The sequence below is a fragment of the Lepeophtheirus salmonis genome, chromosome 9, assembly GCF_016086655.4.
Source record: "Lepeophtheirus salmonis chromosome 9, UVic_Lsal_1.4, whole genome shotgun sequence".
Classification (NCBI taxonomy): Eukaryota; Metazoa; Arthropoda; class Copepoda; order Siphonostomatoida; family Caligidae; genus Lepeophtheirus; species Lepeophtheirus salmonis.
In genome coordinates this window covers 22,992,366-23,017,415 of record NC_052139.2, presented here as the reverse complement: position 1 = coordinate 23,017,415, position 25,050 = coordinate 22,992,366, and the positions used below count along the sequence as shown (strand labels likewise).

Genomic DNA, 25,050 nt, shown 5'->3' with positions numbered 1-25,050 from the left:
ATTTTTGGTTTACATAATATCAATCAATAAAGGGTTTTCATTATTCTAAAACCAGCTTGGTTATTTAGAAATCCCAGTAAATGACCAACATTACATTACGTCACGTGGAACGCTCTATTAGCCTCCAGAAAACCTTTGTAGTAAATTCAATTCTACAATGAAAGTTGAGCAGATTTGGCGCCAACTTTTGAATGAGTGTTTTCTATTTCGATTATTATTATTTAAAGATCATTACTTTTGAACTGAGTCCCTCTCTCTCTCTCTCTAGCTCTCGCTACTTAATTTTTTTTTTTCCCTGATGCTGCTACAAATTTTTAATTGTGAGTAAAATAATATATACTCTCTCTCGTTTCATAGTTAAGCTCGCCGGAGATAGAAAAAGAACGTACATTTTTGGAATTCTACACATATTTGAGAGTAGATGTCTCTTTAAGAGAAGAAGAAGAATTAAGTAGAGTTGAGTAAAGCTTTAAACAAAGTAGCTATCCACGTCTGTTAGCTTGAGGAGATACATAATGGCCATAGATACATCTTTTTCCTACGCCAGATGTCGTTATTTATGATGCATTGATGACGACACTTTATCCTTAACTCTCATTTTTCCTAAACAACATTTTCTTCGCTTCGCAGAGTTTACCTTGTTATTTTAGTTCAAAGAGTGGATTTATAGAGGCTTTGTAGTACTTATAGTGGATTAATATTCATAGAGAGATTAAAAAGATATAGTGATGATGTGAAGAAGTGACGGCGTTGACGTTTGACCAAGAAATTCAAATTGTAATATTAATAATACTAGGTTTGTTAACAACATAGAGGGCGCTTCAAATATTTATTTTCCATTTAATTATATTTTGTTTTATGGAACTCATCTGTTTTTATAGGAGTACATATAGGATGATTTCATAAAAGATCTGTACTGATTGATGTATAAAGTAAATAACTATATTTTCTATTGTTTTGATCAATTGATTTTGATTGAAATTGCTTGATGTTTTGAGTTAGTTCCGTCACTCAACCTTTATATTTTGATTAAAAAAATCCTTTTCTTAATTCAAAATTAAATATTTACGTTATAATATTGAATATGTTGTACATTCATTGGCAAAAATTTCTAACTTTAACAGATAAAATGTTATATTTCAACCTCATTTTAGGTAATTATCTTTGTAATTGACTGGTAGACATATATTAAAGGAAATATATGTAGCACTCACGGGTTGAAACACTTCCTCTAAGGAATCAAACAAACGCTTTTTTATTTCAGATCAAAAATGTTGTTTTTTTGTAGTAGATATATTAATTGATACTTCTCTTCATGATGCTCATAAATTATCAAAGGTATAATATTGCCGTTTGATTTTTAAGTATAAAAAATATACTTCTCCTTGTTGAGGTTGAATGATTGCGTCTTGTTCTACTCAAGAAGTGTATAAGTTATAAGTTATAACTCACGGCTGGTAATTCGCTGCCCCTAGCGGAGAAACAAAAAAGTGTTGTTACTATCACTATCTTATACAAATATTCATCACGTGGTGCTTTGTTTCGCTACTTTTTTAAAGCTTTAATTTGGAGTTAAAAAAATTAGAGCCGTTTTGTCCGTTTGCATGAGGCAGTAAGTAGTTGAGTTGTGTTATTATTAAGATAGAAACGGAACGTCTAGCTAGCTCAACTCTCTGTCTAGGGGCTAGTACTACATGTAGTCCATGCTATGACCTTTGAAGTGGCTGTAGCTTAAAAAACATTAATGATCTATTGTTTTGTTTAGCCATTGATTGGAGGAACATTAGGGTGACTCCACGCTGATGTACGTGAGGGTTGAGTTGAGTTGAAAGAACGGATGAATGAATGAGTCCGATGAAGATGTTTAAGAAGAAAAAGAGTGGGAAATCCTTCGGCGTGCAAATCACGACCATGGACGCGGAGCTTCAATTCAGCCTGGATGTGAAAGCTACGGGACAGGAGCTGTTTGATCTGGTGTGTCGAACGATTGGCCTCCGTGAAACATGGTACTTTGGCCTCCAGTACACGGATTCCAAGGGCTACGTAGCTTGGTTGAAAATGGAGAAGCGAGTTCGTGATCAGGATGTGAACATGATTTCAAAGGGGCCCGTCAGCTTTCTCTTTCTATGCAAATTCTATCCAGAGGATGTGAGTGAAGAACTCGTCCAAGAAATCACGCAACATCTCTTCTTCCTCCAAGTGAAACAGTCCATTCTCAGCATGGACATATACTGTCCTCCAGAAGCGTCCGTCCTTCTTGCATCATATGCTGTCCAAGCCAAGTATGGGGATTACGATCCTGAGGCAAAAGGTCTCTTCTCTAATAATCAAGACCTTTTACCACAAAGAGTAATCGAACAGTACAAAATGACTCCACAAATGTGGGAAGATCGAATCAAAGGTAATAGATTCATCAATTCATCCACACCACTATAGTTTTTACTAATGATCATTGTATTTATTTATTAAATAGTTTGGTACGCAGATCATAAAGGAATGTCCAGAGATGAAGCAGAAATGGAATACTTGAAAATAGCGCAGGATCTAGACATGTGTGGAGTCAATTACTTTGAGATCTTTAACAAAAAAGACTCCAATCTATGGCTTGGTGTTACAAATCTTGGACTCAACATCTATGAAGCAGATAATAAACTCTCTCCGAAGATCATGTTCCCTTGGTCTGAAATACGAAATATCTCATTTGATGATAAAAAGTTCATCATTAAAACCGTGGATAAATCTGCCCCCAATTTCACTTTCTACTCCAAAAAACTACGTATGAACAAGTTGATATTGGATCTATGCATTGGAAACCATGATTTGTTTATGAGAAGAAGAAAGCCGGATCCTATGGATGTTCAGCAAATGAAGGCTCAAGCCAAAGAAGAAAAGATGAGGAGACAAATCGAGCGCTCCAAGTTGCTTCGAGAGAAGCAACTTCGTGAGGAAGTTGAAAGAGAAAAGGCAGCCCTTGAGCAAAGACTCATTCAGTATCAGGTATGTAAATGATATATGTATTCATTCCCAAAAACGGAATCTTTTTTATCTCATAAATTTTTTGCTTCATATACATTTTAGGAAGAAATTCGAATGTCAAAAGAGGCTTTACAAAGATCAGAGGAATCTGCTGATCTTTTGGCCGAAAAGTCTGTAATTGCTGAACAAGAATCCGCTCTTCTACATCAAAAAGCAACTGAAGCTGAGACAGAGGTTTCAAGGATTAAATTATCTGTTATTAAAACAGAAGAAGAGAAATCACTCATGGAGAACAAGGCTCGCGATGCAGAAATGTTAGTGAATCGCCTTGCAGAAGAGGCAGAAAGACGTAAATACGAGGCTAACGAATTAAAGAAGGAACTAGAAATGGCAAGGTAAGGAGGAAATCATGTAAATATGATCTATAATATATAGTATTCATATATAATTCCAGAGATGCAGAGAAAATGGCTAAAGATAAGTTAATGAACTTTCTATCATCCTCCGTCCCAATAACGTCTGTTACTTTGTCTGAATCATTAATAACGAATGGAATAGCTGCTCTTCAACAGCATAGTCATAATTTTCAACACAATAATCATACCGATCCATCCACTTCTTCATCCAATAGCAATAGCCCCATGCTTACGTCTCCAAGCGGAAGTAATTCCGGTTATAATAATAATACGAATAATATCAATCCCATCTCTTCCAATATGTTTCAAGATGCACTGAGCTCAACTTCTTCAGTGCCTCTGCCTTCCTTTAATTTATCATGCAACAATGAGTCAAACAATAACTTATCCAGTCATCCCTTCCTTTGCTACACTACAAATAACTCTTCTTCATCATTTTATGACTCCCAGCATTTAATGTCCGAATCCGACATGGATCAATTATCTCTTGAGATCGAAAGAGAGAGATTCGAATATCTGGAAAAATCAAAACATTTACAAGAGCAGCTAAAGACCCTCAAAAGTGAAATTGAGGAGCTTAAAGTGGACGATAAAACATCTCCACTAGATGCTATCCATAGAGAGCTCTTTGAACAGGGTGACAACAAATACTCAACCATTCAAAAAGTGAAAAGAGGCTCAACCACCTCTCGTGTTGCTTTCTTTGAAGAATTATAAATCCTCATATGGGATCATTTGTGAACTCTGCCAAAGGTTTTTATTTTAAACATTTTGTAATATTATTATTATTTTATGTATACCACTTATATATATAATATTTGATGTCTCCAAATATTTTGTATTCAACTTAACATCCCGAAACGTATTTTATAATATTTCATTTTGCATTAATACTACTTTATCAATTCAATTAATGATAGCTTAGATTATATTAATTGCCGATTTTATATTAATCATTATTACTTCTCTCTCATGTGTATCTTATCTCAGATAAACATTGGTTATTTTTTTACCGATATTTGATATTATTTTCAATATGTATGTATAAATTCATCCTGTCTCTATATATATTAAATTATTACATATCTTTAATTATATGTGCCTTTCATGTAGTACATAATATAAATAATAAAAAAACTCATCATATTTATTCAATATGCATCAACTATTTTAATAAGCATTTTTATAACATGTGATAAGAACTTTTTCATATATTTTTTTAAACAGCATAAATTGGTAATTGACTAGTATCCACATAATGTAATAAAATCAGTACATAATCAAAATATCATATCATTCCTAATAAATAAAATTCAATAATTGATACGAATCAACAACTATACAAATTAAAATTAACTAATTAATTCCTTGTGATTGAAAAATAATAAATATTGATAAAACTGTCAAGGCACAATGCAAATATATCGTTCATTAATAAAAGGAAGAAAGACTCGAGGGAATGCATATATTTAGTGGTTGTGTCCAATGAGGTCAAGAGCCTCTTCCGCCATAAGGGATTGTCTCTTTTTGGTTGTGTAACTGCTTCGACCCATATGTGAAGCCATGTTGGATCCTTTCCGGCCTGTGGAAGATCTTAAGACTCCTCTCATCTCAATGGATATTTCCTTAAAATTTGAGAGAACTCGATCAAACTTTTCAATCTCTTGGATATCCTCATCTTTAAATATGCTCTTTAAGAAGTCAACATTGAAGTCAATGTTTTTTTTCCAAGAGGAGATGCGTGTCCTTAGGATATCTAGAGATTGTTTTATTTCATCCTGACTGAGATATTCAACTAACTCTACGCTCTTATTCACAGTCGATGATTCATTCCGAACCTCGTAAGCACTTGCGGACTCGTCTTTATTTTGGGACGATTTTTTCTTAGTGAGCCTGAGTTTGGAAAATGATCCTCTCGTCTTTGATGTGGATGCATCATTCTTGATGGAGAAGGACGTCCTAGATACTAATGACTGTTTTAAAGGATTCTGTTTTGGTCGAGTAAATCGAATTCCGTCAAATAAATACAAAGAATATTGAACTATATATCGTACATCCACAAACTTGGGATAGGAGGACACAAGGAGTGTATTGCATCCCGTGTTGTCACTAACTAATAATTGAGTTCTTATAGCGTGCACCATTGCAACTAGGATAAAGTCCTGAAGAATGAAATTCGTTGCAAAAATTGCATCCCAAATCTCTAAAAAAGCGTAGTCATCAAAAAATTGTCTAGAATACATCAGTTTTAACCAGTTGAGTCCGAAGGTGGAGGGTATAATTCCTAATTCCTCTAAATGACCATATAACTCCCTGTAACAAATTGTATGTATACATCCCAATAGTAACTATATAAATCAAGTCCTTACCCATCATTCAACGCTAGAATATCATTCCACATATGCTGTAGCCTCTTGGATGCATTCAAAATCTCCCTAGACTCTTGATTCTCACAAACTTGCTGTGAATGTTCATCATCAAATAGTCTATTTGGAGAGGATATGGGATTACTTTTTTTCTTCGAAGGAAAGTGAGATGAGAATGGAGGGGACCAATACCAGTCGTGCATCCGCTTCATAATACTTTCAAATAGAGCATACGCGTCATGCTCCGTATATAGAGGATCGAAAATGCATTTGAAAAGATAATTGAGTTCCTTCTCCGTTATACCTTCTTCATTGTTTATATCTGACTTCATTCGGACATAGTTATCCACTCCTTCTCTTACAACTAGAAGAACGGCGGCGAGGATTTCATGCATACCCTAGGGAATTTAAACAAATAATGCATCAATCCCCGCACATTTGATAAAATTATTACCTGTTTATAAGAAATACTGGGGAATTCTTTGGCATAAATAAATAAAATATCCGTGAGTGTATTTTGCATTGTCTGGGATCGAAACAACGGATTTCCAGGGTATGTACGAACAACATCCTATGAAAATAAATATAAATAGCTAAGTTAAGAAAATATATATAATTACATATTACAATTAGTTTTTATACAAAGTCAACAAATGCAAGCTTCGATATAAGGTACGTGTAGCCCTTGACGCATAAAGTTGAAATACATTTTTTCTTTAAATTTTAGATTTGTGCGTTTTAGATCATTTTATTACATTAAATAGTAAAAATGAAGGATATTTCTGAGAGTAAAGACATTGCGGAAACCACTTTCCAAAATTAAATAATTTGATTTTTTTTTCTTTCAAAAAATAGGTCAAATGACCGACATAAAAACAATCTTGAATAAAAATTAAGAAAAGGAAACAATTTTTGAATACTTCATATATACAAACATCTCAATACTTAATAGACATATTTGAGTTAACCCTTATTTTATTTATGGGACTAAAATTGACACACTCAAAGGGTTAAAAGTATAATTTGTTGTTAGAAATTGAGGAATACTCTTCAAAGAATACAAATGTACTCCACTCAATTTTGAGAAACATCCTTCTAGATTGTTTTTGTGTAGACAGGGCATATATTTTATCTAATTCAAAGTATTTACACGTAGGATTTCGTCTCTTAATTCCGAATTAATAAAATACTGATTCCAAGACGAGGAGGAATGGGTTGAGAGTGGATTATCCTTTTCCAACTCCGTTGTACTCATATCCGCTCTTCTTCTCACATCATAGCGATGTATCTTTAATAACGAATCATAGCGATCTCGACTACGAGCCAATGCACCTTCCCAATCTCCTTCAAACCCCTTGTTCTCTTCATCCAATATTCCAAGTAAGACGCTCCAAATGAGGGATCGAAAGCGGCTCTCTCTATATGTCCCTCGCAATACTCGCTCTACAAGTTGTTGGATGGAGTTAAACGTTTCCTTAAACTCCTGTTCAAATGAGGGATTCTTGGAGGAAGCCATATGGGAGGATGAATGACAATTCTCTTCAGATTCTAGGATGACAAGATCGGGATCCATGCTCCAATGAGTCCTCCTAGGATTATTAACTGGATCTTCTTAGCTGCTATATCATTTAATAGAAGGAAAAAAAAAAAAAGTCTGACATTTTTTTTAATCATGGACTACTTGAGAAAAGAAGGACTAGAGACAGAATATATACAGCTGTTGACTGCAGTCTTCAAATAAAATTAATATATTTTACTGATCTTTTGGGGTAGGCTTTTTTTTTAGAAGGGACATTAAACTTAAAAAAATTTCAGAGGCTATATATTTTGTATAAAAAGTCATAATTTTATATGGTAATATGCGGACGCCCCTGTTTTGATGTTATATGGTCAATTTTTGGAAGAGAAACGGGCAATGCAGAACTATGGCTCCTTCCTTATTATCTGTATCGTTGTTCCTGGATTTTGTGGAGTCTGATTTCATAGCTCTACTTTACCTCTTTGCCCGATATTCCACCAAAAATCTACCTAAAGACTCAAAGACAAACGATAACAACAATTAGAAGGGTTTTTTAGGTTAATGAGGCAGAGTTTCTAATTTGCCCGTTGCTCTACTAAAGATCGACCTATTTTCTGACTTTTAGTATGATATAAAGAATAGAGTATTTTAATAATTGAAGAAGACTCAAAATTGATATTTTTATTACATAAAAAGTACGAATTCCCAATAAATTTTCATAAAACTCCATCAAATGGCTTCTATGTATTAAAAAAGACTAAGTTCTTGCATTGGATACTACTTGATGACAATGATAAACAGGGGTATCTGAATATAATCAAAGTAATATCCACGGAAAATCCCTATGAAATGTTTCAATTTGTAGAATTTTTTTTTTTTTTTTTGATCGATTAGGGACGACAAAAGTTAGGTAATTAATTAGAGAAAAATATCTTATTCGCTCCATTGTAACAATTAATTTATTGCCTACAATATGGAAATAAGGTTATGAAACTATGTAAAGTAAGTAAAAGGACTATAATCTACAGCTGACTAAAGTATGTCTCAATTCCGAAAATTAAAATAGTTTTTCGAGCCATGTCATTAATTAGTTATTTTAAATCATGACGTGACTCGAATTAGCTGTTTTCATCACTACAAATATTCTCCTATAAAAAAGCATCTTCTTTGATTGGAGAAACCTTCCTTTACTATCAACATCCACTTACATCCTATTTCATATCTACTAATATAGTAAACACTTGGGATATATTAAAAAATGAAGACAGGTGCGCGCTCAAGTCTTTTTCCTCACAGGATAGAAGAATTGCTGTTTATTACTACTATGTTACATAGTATGTATACAAATATCTTTTTTATTATTTTTTAATATCAAAAATATAAAAAACAGAAAGACTATTAAGTTATTTGATAGTACTAGAGTACAATTTTATTTTAAAAAAAAGACATAACGTTCTAAAAATAATATCTATGTAGATGTCAGTGTTCGTGTATATGTCCATTAATTACGGCATTTTGCTGAAATTTTTCATGTAGATTTTAATGGCTTCAGAAACGGGTCTCGTAACATTTTTTTTGGGTCTTCGGGGACATGGTGGCCTTTAACTAGCATTTCTTTTAGTAGTTTACCAGTGCAACCGGGGTGTATTTTGGAAAATAGACAGGTTATTTGATGCTTAGGGAAGCGGTGGTGAAAGAATTCAGGGATCAGTAGCCCAAAAACCCGTGGGCCGGGTGTATTATTGCATATTAGAAGGGGTTCTTGGTGCTAAGAAATGTGTCGGCAGACAGTTTAAACTGCATTGGAGCCAAGTAATTCACCTATACAACCCAAGAACCAGGATATATTTTGGGATAATAGAAGGGATTCTTGATGCTCAGAGAAGCGGTGGAGAATACATTTAACTTAACTAGGGCCCAACAGTCCACCTGCACAACCGGTGCCAGGGATAAATTATAGTATATTAGAAGGGTTCCTTGGTGCCTAGAGACACGACGGTATTAAGAGGTTTTGATACTCAGCGAAGCGCCTGCGAGAATACGAGTTCGGCATCTGGCCATAATAAAGCCTCTACTGCCTCATCGTGTAAAATAAGAGTACACATACTAGCCTTTATATTACTATACTCATACCTATCACGGCGTTACCTTGTAAAAATACCCTATGTGTTTTTTGTTGTGAGCTGTCGATTTCCTCTTCTCCCTTGATACGTCATGACTCATGGGCCATGGCTAGACATATGCTCCGTTTCCAAAAGAACAGGAATCCTGGTGATTCCTTGTCGTTTATATAATATATATATTGACCATTTTATTATTTCTATGAATAAATTTTGGCTATTCATAGAAATAATAAAATAACCAATCTTCTAATCAAATATTATAATAAAGTATTTATTAAATACTATGTAAATTATAGGTTTGATGAGAAGGTTTGACAGTAGAGGGTCATGGAAACTGCTTTGTTAATGTTGTTGTTGACATCAAAGATAACAATGTATAACACAACCTTTCTTCAAAACAAAGAACAGAAAAAAGACCCAAAATCATAGTTTACTAAATAATGCAGTCGTACCAACCGCTCACAACAAAACGTATGGTATTTTGTTGTGAGCGAGATAACGCTGTGGAGGATAATTCTTAAAATTTTGCGGGCTTTATTTTTATGTTAATCTGAAGAGGTTTTAATTAATTTTATTTCTTCAATGTCACGGGTAACGCGGGCAAACCTACTCTTGAACTAATTATATCATTTTTTTTTGTTAATATTAAGTAATAAGTATGAAATACTATGTTGATACTCATTTAATATATCACTTATTTTAAATGCAATCCCATACTAGAGTTTAATTTCATTATTTAACTAGCATTGATGTAATGGTTTCAATAAGCATTTAAGTCTAGTAATATCAGATATACATTTTTTTAAAAAACATTGAAAATTGGAATGATAGATATCAAATTATTTAGTGTAATGAATAACTTTAATGACATTCTTGTTGGAAAAAATCTTGCATCTTGCCTTGTCAGTGGTCTGCTATATAGACTAATGCAAAAAAAAATAAGTAGAAGTTGGCCTGCACGTCATAATTTATTTTTCTATCCCGAAATTGAAGGCAGAGACAGAGGATAGTTGAAAATCAATTATCACAACCTTTCAATAATAAGGAAATAAGTATGTCAGGCGTAGGGATGCGAAGTGAACGGGTGAATATTATTGGCTGAGGAAGGGAAGACGCGAAATGAATCAGAAGGATCTCGACTTTTCCGAGTTGTTCGGTTAATTAGCACTTCCAAGTATCACGGAAACAGATGGAATGTCTCATTGTGTGATAGAAGCAGTTAATTTGGCTCTTACTGAGTATTCGGAGGAGGGGTGGATGAATTCTCTCGGAGTCCTTCCGTTGCGGTACTGAGGGATGAAGCAGGAGGAGATCATATCTAATTATATAAGACATTCTGACTTATTAAGTCAGTGGAGTCAATTAAGTCGTTAATTATTATTAAGTCGTTAAGTCATTTATGAAAAATCTACCATGAATCATAACAGTAGAATTAATTTCAGGAATACTTTGCACGGGAGTCGTAGTGTGCAAATTTGGAAGTGGCATTTTTCTTGTTGGACATCGATGAACTCGAATAAGAGTGAATTTTAAGCCTAATAGAAATATTTTTACCCTAAGTTTACAGTTTATAGTCATAATCCTTATTCAAACTTAATTATTTGGTACGTAATAGTAATAGTTATTATTGTATTATATTAATTATCATTTGATTTTGTGATATTTTATCGATCATAATTGTTGGAATAAGTTTACAGGTAGGATTATACAATCATAGGAGCTTTTACTGATTATTTCTATCGCAACCTTGGGAATGAATTAGATATAGCACACTTTACTGTAGTGCGCAAGTATAACTTTGTTGATCCATTAACTGAAGCTCATACTTAGACGATAGAGTCTTTGTGGAGTCATCTCAAGGGTCTACTCAGACGGTTAGGACTAATTAATACCTTTAGAGAGCTTTTCTAGACCTATCTCAACGAGTTTATAAGGAGGAAGCGTCTCAAGGATATTAGTCATTTTTATAGAATTCTTGACGACATTATGACCCATATTCTATACGAGGTTCTTCCATATTTTTCAATTATTTTTTTAAAGTTCATTTATGCTCCACTTTTTTTTTCTGTTTCATGACTTAGTGGATTTTATGGCATATCCTCACCCATTACTTTCATCGAAAGAAGGAAAAGAAGTATATCCGAAATATTATTCCCCAATTGGACTTGTTCGATAGCTTTGGATCAAAACACAAACAGTTTCGTTCCTCTATTTTGTTACATGTTGATTCATTTGGGTTTAATTTTTGTTAAATGTTAAATTTGTTAGTTATTAAATATTTAAATTTTTATTAATATACTCAAGGTTTATAATTTATTATAGTATTCTTTTCTTTATTTAAGTATGTCCTTCCACATAATGAGACCTTCCATCTGTTTCTGTGACCCTTCGAAGTGCTAATTAACCGAACAACTCGGAAAAGTCGAGATCCTTCCGATTTACTTCGCGGCTTCTCTTCCTCAGCCAATAATATTCATCCGTTCACTTTACGGTCCTACGCTTGACGTAACATAGACATTTCCTTATTGTTGAAAGGTTACGAGAATTGATTTTCAACTATCCTCTGTCGCTGTATCCAATTTTGAGATAGAAAGAAAAAGTATGACGTGCGGGACAACTTATACAGGATACCCTTTTAATATATCTTAATTTAATGTAGTATCTTAAAAGATCTGGTTATTAATTTTCCAGAAAATATTATTAAGTCTCATTTTATATTAATTTATATAATTGATTTTGAACTGTTGCAACAGGCTATACGGACATTTGCACAACATTTGACAGATTGTATTTAAATACAATTTGTAAAAATATGACTGACTGATGACATTTCTAAATAAAACTTTTTCAATGATATGAAAGATCATAGAAAGAAAGAGAAAAAAAGGAAGAGAAAAGAAGAAGAATGTAAACACATTCAAATCAAGGATGAGACTTGATTAGAGTTACCTTGTTGAATTGGTCGTGGAAAGCGATCTTTTTATTAGTATTATCCTTCTCTTCTCTGTGTGGCTGACAGGATGCTGAGGATCTGTATCTAATGGTTCCGAGATCAAGACCTCCAAAGAACTCGTGTCATATAAGACCATTATCCATATCTTGGACAGCCGGCTGAGCCAAGACATCTCAGTGGTTTTTAATGCATATAATACTAAATACGTGTAAGCGGACGATATATCGCTCACTTCAAAATGAGGAAAATGTTAGAAAAAGACTTACTTTCACGTCACAGATTAAGTATTGTTTTATATCGATTACTCAGTAACTTAATATTAAAAAGTGTCTTAAAAATGTCCATAAGGTGTGGCTGCAAACAAGGATATATGAATTTTTAGTGCTCAAGATCCAGTATCCTTGCGCCGCTTTCCGTCCGATCAAAAGGATCCCGAACTCAATAATAAGTGGAAAAATGCGCTTCAATCTTAGGCGGTGCCTTCTTCCAGCTATGTACAGTTGAAAAGAACAGAGAGCTAACAGTTTAAAAGTCATTAGGAGAACATTGTGATCCTTCAAATCTATTCAAACCACGGGTGATCCGACCTTTGAGTGCCTTCTCGAATCCTCTCAGTGCCTCACCACATCCAACCACCTCTTCCACTGATACATCCTAGCTCATAACGAAGAGGAAATCTTGCCTAATCTGATTTTATGCTTGTTCGTCCCATCATGAGTCTTTTCCAATATGAATAATTCATCATTACTAAAGTCTAATGATCATTCATAACGGATAATTAAGAGATTACAATAATATTTTAACAATTTTTTTAAAGTAACAATTGGTGGATAATACTTCTTCCATTCGAATTACTGCTTTGTTTGTTTATTTTTCTTTAATCATTGGCCTCTGGTTCGAACACATTAGTCATTACATAAGTGAGACTATTATTTACTTAAATAAAGTATGCAAGTCTTCCCTCCCGTGAACTTTATCCTATATGAATTTTTCCAGTACTGAGTAATCCCAGTACAAACTTTCTCTAGACAAATTTTCAGTATGCGAGCTCTCCTGACATCCAAGAATATATACTTGAATCAATGAATACTTGAGTTACTTGGAAAGTGCATTTCTTTCCTAGCGCGCTTTTTTCTTCCAAACGTTGGGCTAAATAAGGATATTTAAAGAATATCCCAAAATTTAAAAAAACGATTCATTTATATTCTACAATTTAATCTTATACATTCAGTGACTTCTTGATATATAAAAATTATGAAACAAACTGAATGTATTAATCATTTAGAATTTAATTTTTTAATCTTTTTTGAGGCACTTGACTGGAAATTTTTTTCCTTCTTTTAACGCTATAAATTTTACTGTTACAATCAAAAACAAAAATTTTGCCGACAAATTAAAAAAATATTGAGCACACATTTACATACATAAGATCCGATGGAGTGATTTTGGCAGCAATTTACTTCATATATTGAGAAGAAAAAAACAGTTCTTCATCGGCTCTATTAAATGCTATCTTTTTTTTAATGTTCCTTTAATTGGTTAGATGGAGTTGCACTGATTAAGTAATTAAGTATAAGTAAACATTATATTATTAAAATTACTCCATCTAACCTAGGAATCCTTTTGTGAAATCTATATACATAACAAATATATAATAAATTATTTATTTATTTCCCTTGTAATCACCTGTGATCGATTAAGCTCAAGAGAATAATATTTCCCCAGCGTGTTGTCAATGAGCAATGGTGATTCAATATACTATCTGTGGATTAGACATTGACAGTAAATAACTGATTATTTCTTCGGCATTAAAAACAAAACTTAAAATGAATATATGCGACTACATAGAAGCAACACAACATCGCTTGGTTTTTTAAGAACACCTCTGTTTATGTTGTTAAAAACTTCTCAATTTCTTCTACATCTGCTCCATCAATGCATAACTGGAGATTAATTTCTCCTGATGCGGATAAAAACTTTGCTCAACAGGCTCTTTTTAATGATTTAATCAGGAAATGAGTGGAATATCCACTTAAATAATATATGCAACCTTCAATTTCCTTCGGAAATTGACGATCGGAAGGAATTAAAGATAAAATTTTGTTTACGTCTTGATCTTTATTCCCATCTTCACTTCGAAAAATATCTTTGAGATTAGTGGGCGGATTGTTCACCCACTAATAGGCTATTAGTTGATAATATTGTAGAGAAAAACGCGTGCGAGGAGACAGGGGGGAGAAAGACACATGGTATCATTGTTTAAAATACTGATGTGATTATCACATCAGCATTTATCAGTTGCCTGCTTTATTATGATTTTTGAGGGTTTAACGAAAGTATTTATTAGCAAAATGTTTAATAAAGATATACTGCGTATAATTGACTCAGACGATTTTTATCCGTTACAGTAGATTTGGAAACGTCACATGAAATAGTAATTTATTGTGAACCATATTCTCAGAAAAATAACTAATAAAACGACAAAATAAGAGTATTTCGAAATATATTTGAAGTTCCAAATTTAAAATAGAAGGCTTAAATTAAATATAATCTACATACTAAAAAATAAACCTTCATACATTTAAGTTAAATATACCAAATTAAACAATTAGAATCATATAACTAATAATAACAATAAATTATAAATACAGAATATTGAAATTAATAGATTGATCCAAATAATATTTTCTTGTTCTAACATCGGAATTCAGTTCAATATGTCATAACTTTAGGCTGCAAAACACAAGCTAGACGTGAAGTTTAATCAAAAATATCATCCCCCTTTTTTCCTCATGTACAAATTGCATATACAATTGTGCACAGGATAGATATATTTCTACCGATGAGATTTTAATAATTATTAATAATAAAGTAAATCATAAAATAATGTTAGATTTCAATCCATATCTTCTTCCAATCTTAGTAAGAACAGCTTTTAGAATCCCACTTTCATTTATTTCATATTTATCTAAAAAAAGAAAAGTTAATCCATGCAGTCAAATTTGCAGACAATTCAGGCAACCATTCTTGACTTATTGTAGTTTTCTAACATGACATCGTAAAGATTTAGAGCAAAAGCTAATTATGTAGTAATGTCCGGCGATATTACTCCTTATTAAGAGCATCAAAAAAGATTTTTTTCTCTGCTATTTATGCTTATATAACAACATATATCCACAATTGGTAATTATAATGCTACACCCAATGCAACTACCCCCGTTGTTGTGACCATTTAAGCAGTTGTTTTTGCATTTTATGAGTTTTCTGAACACCATCTCTTGGAGCCTATCAACCATAGCTAAGCCTTAAGTGATAAAAAAGTAATATTTATTGACTATGTAATATTGGAAAACCTAATTATCATACCCAAGTCTTAAAGCGAAGTAAGTAGTCTCAGAAAAACTAGTTGCAAACCATCCAAAGCTACTACTCCCGTTGTTTGTGACCATTTAAGCACTTGTTTTTACTATTTAATGAGTTGTGTATCATAATTCTTGATATGTTTTGCTAAAATATAATCATATTTTAGGGTTAGATTTAAAATAAGATTGAATACTTACTGTCAGATAGTACAAAATTCAGAGTTTCATTTCGAAATTAGTAAATATTTTATACTTTTTACTGATAACTTGATCGTCATTTGGTGTGGATGACTCAAAACATTTTTATATGTATTTCTATAAATGACATCAGTAACAACATCCTCCATTAATTTATTGATGGTTCCTCGGGAAGGGAAGAATTTACCCGTGTATTTCTCCATAAATTTTTGGAACGTAGATGATTAGCAATGGATAAGGTTATATTACATGCAATAAGCATCTTTCTGAGATCAGAGTTAAAGTTTGACTTGATGTATTCATCGTTAAATTGATTTTATAGATGAATATCTATACTCTTATTATGAGATGAGGATAATGAGTGGCGTGTAATTCTAGACAGGGGACTAAAGGCACATTTATATCGACAAATCCGACAAACCATCTGTTTCTCATCCGATAAGTATTTTCCAAATTCCTGGGCCTCCATTTTCATAAATCCAGACAGAAGGCGACGTCATTTTAGGGATTTTATTCAGTTCTCTATCGACTATCACCATCTCATATTATATTAATATTGAATAATAAAGGCGGGAATGATAACGTTCATGATTGATAGAAGAAGATGTATATTATTTAATCAATGATGCCATAAGTAATTCTTCTTTTCTCCTCGCACGCTTTTGTATTCTTACCAAAATTATCACCCTTACAGTAATAGGGAACGTGAGCTGGGTTTAGACCGTCGTGAGACAGGTTAGTTTTTTTATCCTACTGATGACTCGTCGTTGGGATAGTAATGACTTGATTTCGGTCTTCAAAAGTAAAGACAACCGTATCTTTCTCTTCTCTTCCAAGAATTACCTTGTACTTATGAAATAATTTCCTCCTCCAAGTTGCCGATACCATCTGAACCTTCTCTCTATTGGACCAGAGTTAATTTTTTGTAAACGAATATACTGAACTCCTTTAATATCGAGTAAATATTTGCATAGCTTACTTAAGCCAATTACTGTTTGGTATGCAGCCGTAAAAGTTTCTGGGATGAGTCCTTCAAAACCTGCCTTTTCAGTCATTTATTGCCACTTTCTCAACCATGAGGTAACTATGTTAAAACTTTTTTTTGGTCCCTATCATACTAGGTTATGTACTTCAGAGTGACATTTCTTTTAGAGACATGAGTGGAAGTAGAGTAGACATTTACAGAGTTCCAAAATCTTTTTAATATTCTCATCATCTCGGCTGTAGTTTTGTAGTAATCATTTTGGGAAGCATAATTATCAAGAGCAGTAATTTTTGAATCATGAAACAGTCTTACACACAAATCAACGTTAGATCTTTTTATTGGCTGAGGAGAAATAACTTTTTGATATAGCTTATGGGCAAATTTGAGATCAAGTCCAAGTTCGGCTTCAAATATTTCCTTTATGTGCCTGAACTCGGCATTTTTTTCTGTAAATGATGGATACATTAATCGACTTTTGTTTAAGAAGTTATTATATAAGTTCTTAAAAATATGCACTGGATCAAAAAGAAGATAATTTTTTTGTTCTGTTTTGGCGAATGGCTTTAATATATGTGTATAGTTAGTTCTGCGACATAACTCTTCCCTATAAAACTGCCTGTTCGCAGAATGGGCGTCAAAAAAATGCAACCGTCACAAAGCCAACATCATTTACTACCTCAAGAACTTTGAGGTAATGGTTCTTGACAGTGGAACTATTTATTTTGGTAATAGGGAGGACCATACAAGCCTTGTCATTGTTTCACCCAACAAACAATACTTTTAATCATGAAGCATAAAAGAGTTTTTGTAAATCCATTTTTTCACATCCATAAAAACTTCCTCCAACAAATTCTACTCATTAACTAGAATAAAATTTGTCGATAATGATCGATATAAATTTATATTTCAATAATAATGATTTCCGTCTTGCAGAAAGATAATTTATAGTAGAAGTATTCGCTTGGCCATTAACAGTAAATACACTCGTTAACTTTTTAATGGGGGTTACGGTGGGTAAAGAAATCAGTCCAGATTCTTTAATTTGACGATAAAGAGCCCGTCTTGTATTTAGGAGAGTATTTTCTTCTTTTCGTACTCGTTAAATGTAAGTCGAGCTGCTCGATAATAACTTCAATCGTCTTTGATTCAAAGATATGAGCATTGTCTTTTTTAGAAACTGAAAAACCATTTGAAAATAAATCAAATCACAATTCTCTATGAATTTTCTATCAACAACTCATTTGAGGAACACCCAAAACATTAGAAAATGAAATAAATATAACGAAATCTTCCTCATAAACGTCATGGATTTTTAGAGGAAGGCAGGATCTGTCAATATTCTTTTTTATATCATCAAAGGTAGTTATTTGATCTTTTTTTCATGAATGAAGTAATTTTTTATTGGAGCCATTGGTTTTCTTGCTCAACTCTAAAATTTAAACAACACTAAAATAATTTCAATATCAAAATAAGGAAAATATTTAATATTAAAACCAAACTCAATTAAAAGTCTTAAAACTACCTCTTTTCTATAGAGGTTACCGCTGTGTATCTCGAACGAGGAGGTAAACTCAATAAGATAGTTGGAACACAAGGAAATACCGCCAGCACTGCATTTGGATTTAATTTAGACAGTCTCATTCCTTTAGATGTTTGTTCATTCATCTTCAACTGATGGTAATACTAATGGAAATGACGACTGAAAACACGAGAATGCTTAGTAGGAACAAAATCCCAATGCATTATCCCTTATCCCCTTTTTTCTGAGGTCGTCATTCTTAGGAAATGAGTTGAAAGAAACCTTAGGCTTGGGGATACAAGAATTTGGTCTATTATGACTACTTTTGAACCAACGGTAGCCACTTCTACAGCCAAGGCAGAAACAGGTTAACATATTATCTATAAGTATTGAGTAATGATTATTGGGAGCTTATAAGTCCTCCGAAAGGTTAATCAGGCATAGCTTCAATATGAGGAGGAAAATGGATAGCCTCATTAACTCTAATTAATTATTGGAACCGTATAATTCACTCTCTATTGTAACTAATTCAATTAATTAACACAAATATGGAACTTATAACTAAACAGTTCCTCCTTTACTAATAAAATTAAACAAGACCCGTATATTAGCTTGTATGCAAGCGCAGCAAAACTAAACACCTTCCATGTACTCTTGTATTCCTTGACCAGAGAGAAGAGAGATGAACGAAAGAATTGTTTTTACAACTAGAAATTTGTCCTAAGAGTAAACAGCGATGTTGCGTTGTCTTGGCGGCCTAATAGTTATGTTATTAAATGCATTTATAATGCATCACAATGTGGACATTGTTAAATGAAAATGGAGTGTTTCGTTGTATTGTTTTAATTCAAATATACATTCCTGCAATTTTCAAAATATTTCGGATCGATTTCCTCCTTCCTTTCTTGGCTGGTGGTTGGTAGTAAGAACGAAACGTGTGGAAAGCACATGGAACTAATCTAGTTGTAGCAACATAATCTGAAGGCAAAAAATGTGCTGAGCAGACTCTATAATCTCTATCTTCCCAGGCTTCCAATCTTTTCTCCGAAGAGCTTAGATCAACTTTTCTCATACTTCTTTTGTCGGAGGTAGTCTGTGACATTGAAATATATAGTATTTTAAATTTTGAATTAATAAGACTGTACATACTCGGGTTTTTGTTCATCTTGATAATTGTGTAGACGGTGTTTTTGTGATCAACATGTTTCCAATGATGTCTTGGGCAGGCAGAGTTTCCTGCGCAATGGAGTTCGAATGGAGCTGAACTTTTTTGGTGCTCCATTCTCATGAAGTGGAATTTTATTTTATTTTTTCTGGTAAAGTTATAAATACACCCTGCAAAGTCTCTCAAGATAAAAAAACTATTTGCAAATATCACTCTTGTTTCTCTTGAGGGTCATAAACTAGGTCCAAATTTATCTGCACGGGTCTGAATAAAAACTTTTTCTTCCGAAGTATCAATACAATGTACCTATAAAGGCTGTCATCCTCTTTGTTTATAAGATACGCGTATGCATCATTACATACAGATATAGGCCAGCCTAAGTACAATGTTTGTTTAACCTCAAGGACATCTTTTCTTTGTTGAACCTCAGAGGATTATGCAAATTCATTTATTTAATGCTCAAAAAGTGAAAAAGACCTTCAAGAGCAGGGCATTACTCATATGAAAAAGGAGTCCATATAAGGTAAATATCAACAATTGTTGGATTTCGGTGTGAAAATCCTATACTGTCTTAAGTGGGTTAACAAAACTTCATATTATAAAAATCTTCTTAGTTAAGCTAAGTCTTTTTTCTGGAATTCGAATGAGAATCTTCTGAAAATTAAAATATATTAGATACTACATGCACAAACACTCTATCTTAAAGATAGCCAATCAAAAAGATTTTTTTTTTGTTTATGCTAAAATTCTTAACAATTTACTACAGCCTATAATGGTATAGTAGGTAAGTTTCTATTGTAATGAATGAGAGATTAAGGGTGGAAAAATTTACAGCTCAGTACATTTGTAGAAATCTAGAATTGAAATAGAGAGATGAGAACAATGTTCTTTGTTTTCTTCATAAATCTTCTTTCTTATTTCAAGAGTAGGAAGCCAACTCTTGGTCTAAATCATGATCATCGGCAAGCTCAACAAATCCATCGATAATATCTGCAGTCCGCACTCAAGCCAACGTGGTGAAACATTTATTTTTAAATTAAAATTGGTGTCAATTTTAAACCTCAGTTTAATATGTGTCTGTAGATATTTTTAGACATATGGAAACACATTTTGTAAAAATTGTTCTCCGTTTTTCTATAATCTGTAGTCATGGGGAATTGAATACCCACATCTTCCAACAGGGAAGGAGCTTGATTTACTTTCTGTCTCCAGCCTCGAACACAACGAGTCAAATTCAATGAATTGGACAATAATATTTTTGTTAAGTCAGATGACATTTGTCCCATTAACAACCCTGATTTCGTTGTTAAGACACCACAAAGATTTAATGCATTTTTCACAAAAGATTGTTTTTCCAATTTTTTCACTACAAATCCGGTAATGTAAGTGATGACCACTCTTTTTATAGCCCAAAATTGCTATGCAAGAATTAGACAATTTGCTGTAGTTATGATTGATCTGCAAGGGACCTTTATCAATTAAGCCATGTTTACAACTAAATGGTTGCTATCCATATTTATCGTAGTGTTATCTTAACTCAATCTTTTATAAGCAGATGAAAGCTGTCTGAACGAAGGAATTTATTATGCCCATTGGGAGAGCGAATTGCACAGAAGAAAAGTTCCAGGTGATCTTGACTGAATTTGTATGTTAGAATATATATTTATATAATTTGCTTCTATAATAGCAATAGATTTTTTCGCCGTTGGCGCGTTTTTGCTGCTGAGCTCTTATACTTAATACTTCTAATGATTCTAGAGTAAAGCCAAGAGAACAACTATCAATTGATCCATACCAGGTTCAAAGAGGTGGTAATGCCATGTTGAAAGTCCTTCGGACATAATCATAACTCTTCTGAGAGAAAAACTATAGACTCAATACAAATTGCTTTAACTCCTCCATTTTTTTCTTGTTGTAATTCCCATTTTTTATAATTATGGATCATACGATGAAAGAGCTCTTTTAGAAACTTAGATATTATAGTAGACATAACTTTTTCACTTAATCCAGAAACAAAATATTTTTTTTGTTAAATGGCGACATAACTCTTTAGCATTGGGTATCCGCTTCCGAAGCCTTCGTTTTCTTTGACAAATACTTCAATTTTTAATTTATAAAGCCTTTAAATGGGTTGAAAGAAGTTCATTTTTTTTAGGAAGGAATCATAATGTATCTTTTTGCTCTTTTTTCCCCCTCCCCCTAGGAACTCATAGTACAAGGTAGAGCATATGTATGATCAATGACTATATTTACGATTGACCTTTTTTCAATCATGCCATCAGAACTCCTTTTTATAGTACAGTCTTCTTCAATGGTTCTTCACTTTATGATTTGTCGATGGGACTCTACTTTTTTTAAATGCATTGGATTGTCGAAAATTGAGGGCACTGCTCTATCAACAAGCGTGCACTTAACTTTGGGCTTGAGGATGTCAGAGTCCTTGAAGTCCTTAGAACAGATTCTTTACCATTTGGTTGGTTTCCAATCTTGGCGACGACAGTTTACTATCCATTGTTTTAGAAGTGCTGGATTTTTAGGAAATCTGAAAGTAGATGATGGTTACTTAAAATATATATGGAATATTAAATTAACTTTTTTTTTCCATATACATATATTTATTCACTTATTTCATATACATACATACATTCACATAAAACAAATCTAATTGTAATATTTATAACTTTTATAATAAAGAACAAAACAATTACCAGTTATTAATTTCAAGAAGTAAAAATATTTTTTGGAAGAGACAAGGAGAAATAAAAAGGAGAAACAGGAGTACCAACTTAATCTTGATCAATGTTAAATTAACCAACAAAGATCCCAAAACATATGATTGTTTTATAAAGTTATGAAAATACTTACGGAAAAAAGCTTATTTTCACATTATTGTGGTTGAGTTCACATTTTTTTTCAACAATTTATTAGCAAGATAGTGCTCTGGGGATCTAGAAAAATCCGCCGTTCTTGAACTATAATTGAATGTAATGTAAGCAGGTATTGAACTCTACGAATAAAATAATAAGAATGTATCAAGTTCCAATTATATCTACAATGACAAACTTACCTAAGACCAAACTCCTTTTGTAAAAATTAGAAGGTTATTTTATTACTAAGATTATTAATTTAATTGAGATTTTAAGAATATTGTTCGTAACAAAAAGGCTTATATTGACATAATAACTGAATGATTTGATCCTTATGTTTCTTTATTATTCATCAGCTGAAGGCTTCAATAAATTGTCTTCTTCATTTTAGAGAGTCTATACTTTATATCTCTATGGCCATAACATATTAGTCATTAAATTAGTGAGATTATTATTTACAAAAATAAAAGAAGGCGATGAGTTTTATCCTATTAGAATTTTCCCAATGCCAAATAATCCCATCATGAACTTTCCCTGAACAAATTTTCCGTAGGCGAGCTTTCCTAGATCCTCGGATTACTTACAAGATAAATCGCAGTTGGTATAATGGACTCATTTGACTAACTAACAAATGAATTCGTGCATTTTTTCTATTTCTTTTTAGAAGAAAGGTTGCGTGATACAATAAAGGTAACGAAGTTGGTAGCTGCCGTCTGTATTTTTCTTCTTGTTGACTGATAATCATTATTAAGTCAAAAGTTATTAACTATTATATATGCACATTGAAATACTAATTGATAATCTTATCAATGACTGAGTATGAAATGACAGGAATTCTAAACGAAGTCCCTTGATTGATATAAATTAATATAAAAATCAAAATCCTCAGTAATCCTCTCGTTTGATTTAATAATAAGTATATACGGCTGCTTTAAATCGAAAGTGAGTCAACCATAGAGATAAAAGGCATAAAATAATGCATGGACCACAAGGAAAAAAGGACTTGAGAATGAAAAAAAAAAAAAAAAAAAAAATTAGCAGACTGGTGCAATCCTATTTCTATGTTTATTCTCGTGAAATTATATTTACTGATGGAATTGTGTATGTCTTTTGGAGCTTGGAAACTCTTATATCGTTGTTAAAAACAATTGTTGTTTATAAACCTATCGATATCTTTATATTACCAATAAATGTGGTAAAATCAAGATTAATAGAAATACATAATTAAAAGTTTGCAAGAATTTTCAATTTGAGGCATCATATCGACTGCACGGCAAGAATGGCAGATTTTGACAAAACACACAATCACTCATAGTCTATGACGTCACTATTGCCAGAATTTTCAAATTAATATATCCTATCAACTGTTGAGCAAGAAAACCAGAGTCTGACAGAACACACAACCCCTCGTACATGACTTATGGTATAGCCTTGTATTAAAATAACTATTAGTTAAATTTAAGAAATGTTATGTGAAGCATTTATTAATAATCTTTGTTATTTTGGTGATCCTAAATCTGTATGGTGATAACAAGTTTGGAAATTCCAATTATATTAATACTAGCAAAGGATTACCCAACGTTACTCGGGGAAAGGAGGGAGAGGAGAATCACATTGAAAATTGTCAAACTAATTGAGAAAATTAAAAAAAATTCAGAAAATACTTCTATGTATAGTCAAATAATTATAATATGAATGTTTCGTTGTTGTAGAAAAAGATCCTGATTCTAATTCTAATACTCTTGGATTCTTCAAACTATATAAATCCGGTTAAGTAAGGTAATGTGTAAAGTCTCATCGTCGCAACTTTTCTTGATTTAGTTCCAGATTAATTTTAGCAACATTACTCATTATTGTCTCTGACAAATTTATGACGACTTCTTTAAATAAACTTATATGTTTGTATTGTATAACTATTTTGAATGATTCATAAAATACATAAATCATGTTTGAATATGACTCACACTTTTATCTCTTTATGTTTGACAAAAACATAAACAAAAAGGTGAAAGAAAGTTCCATATTTAAATAAGTAAAAGTTGTCGTAATCCTCGCGAGTGTAAATACTTATATACAAAAGCTTATTTTGCCAACCTCCAAGATAATCGTGCTTTTATTATCAATTATAGCTAAGGTTGAAACCTATTTAGAAGTGAGTGAGTACGCCCACAATTGCTATCTCAGGGGCGGCCGTACGATTATAGAAATATATATATATATGTACTTTTTTTTGGAGGGGGGTGAATTTTTTTTGCTAAATTATTTTTTTAATTAATTACTTTTCCTAATTGAAAAAGCTGAAAATATTTATTCCTATAATCTTAACAGATTTTAAAATAAAAAGAATTGTCAATTAAAAGCTGAAGCGACTTAATTTGAAATAAATTACATAGCATTCTTATTATATATATAAATAGTTATTTATCGACTGATATTCATCTGATAACATACGGAGATATTCTGCATTTTTCAAGGTAATGAATAGTATAGGTGTGTGTTCATTAGTGTCTGCTTTCTGGATGGCTGAATTGAGTTGAATATGTTGTATTCACTCAAAAATTAAAAAAAAAAAAATTAATATAACAACGTTTATTAAAAATT

The 25,050-nt window shown here is 32.4% G+C and overlaps 2 protein-coding genes and 3 long non-coding RNA genes across 9 annotated transcripts; 2 read left to right on the top strand and 3 right to left on the bottom strand.

The window, feature by feature from the left end:
• The first annotated feature begins 427 nt into the window (after positions 1–427).
• On the top strand, positions 428–4,542 carry Mer (ezrin/radixin/moesin family protein merlin). 4 transcript variants are annotated; one of them, XM_040719943.2, is made up of 5 exons: positions 428–796; positions 1,766–2,401; positions 2,474–2,997; positions 3,079–3,371; positions 3,431–4,542. In XM_040719943.2, exons 2-5 carry the CDS (start codon positions 1,846–1,848, stop codon positions 4,107–4,109), a joined length of 2,052 nt encoding a protein of 683 aa, XP_040575877.1. In that variant the 5' UTR covers positions 428–796; positions 1,766–1,845; the 3' UTR covers positions 4,110–4,542. The 4 variants fall into 4 exon arrangements, with proteins under 4 accessions (XP_040575877.1, XP_040575879.1, XP_040575878.1 ...); XM_040719945.2 differs by having other exon boundaries at positions 579–777; XM_040719944.2 differs by lacking the exon at positions 428–796 and adding an exon at positions 1,480–1,612.
• On the bottom strand, positions 4,539–8,504 carry TBC1D5 (TBC1 domain family member 5). Its single transcript, XM_040719946.2, has 4 exons — positions 6,909–8,504; positions 6,213–6,329; positions 5,762–6,156; positions 4,539–5,705 (listed from the first exon to the last, which is right to left on the bottom strand). The coding sequence occupies exons 1-4, from the start codon at positions 7,329–7,331 to the stop codon at positions 4,862–4,864; spliced, it is 1,779 nt and encodes a 592-aa protein (XP_040575880.1). The 5' UTR covers positions 7,332–8,504; the 3' UTR covers positions 4,539–4,861.
• A 3,525-nt stretch (positions 8,505–12,029) lies between these two features.
• Positions 12,030–14,035, top strand: LOC121124758 (uncharacterized). Its single transcript, XR_005866405.2, has 2 exons — positions 12,030–12,637; positions 12,702–14,035. It is a non-coding gene; the product is annotated as an uncharacterized lncRNA (long non-coding RNA).
• Positions 14,036–14,841: 806 nt separating this feature from the next.
• Positions 14,842–18,301, bottom strand: LOC139906393 (uncharacterized). 2 transcript variants are annotated; one of them, XR_011781886.1, is made up of 3 exons: positions 15,914–18,278; positions 15,720–15,860; positions 14,842–15,657 (listed from the first exon to the last, which is right to left on the bottom strand). It is a non-coding gene; the product is annotated as an uncharacterized lncRNA (long non-coding RNA). The 2 variants fall into 2 exon arrangements; XR_011781885.1 differs by having other exon boundaries at positions 15,720–18,301.
• Positions 18,302–19,377: 1,076 nt separating this feature from the next.
• Positions 19,378–24,357, bottom strand: LOC139906384 (uncharacterized). The gene is made up of 3 exons (XR_011781872.1): positions 22,448–24,357; positions 19,567–22,124; positions 19,378–19,510 (listed from the first exon to the last, which is right to left on the bottom strand). It is a non-coding gene; the product is annotated as an uncharacterized lncRNA (long non-coding RNA).
• Positions 24,358–25,050: the final 693 nt, after the last annotated feature.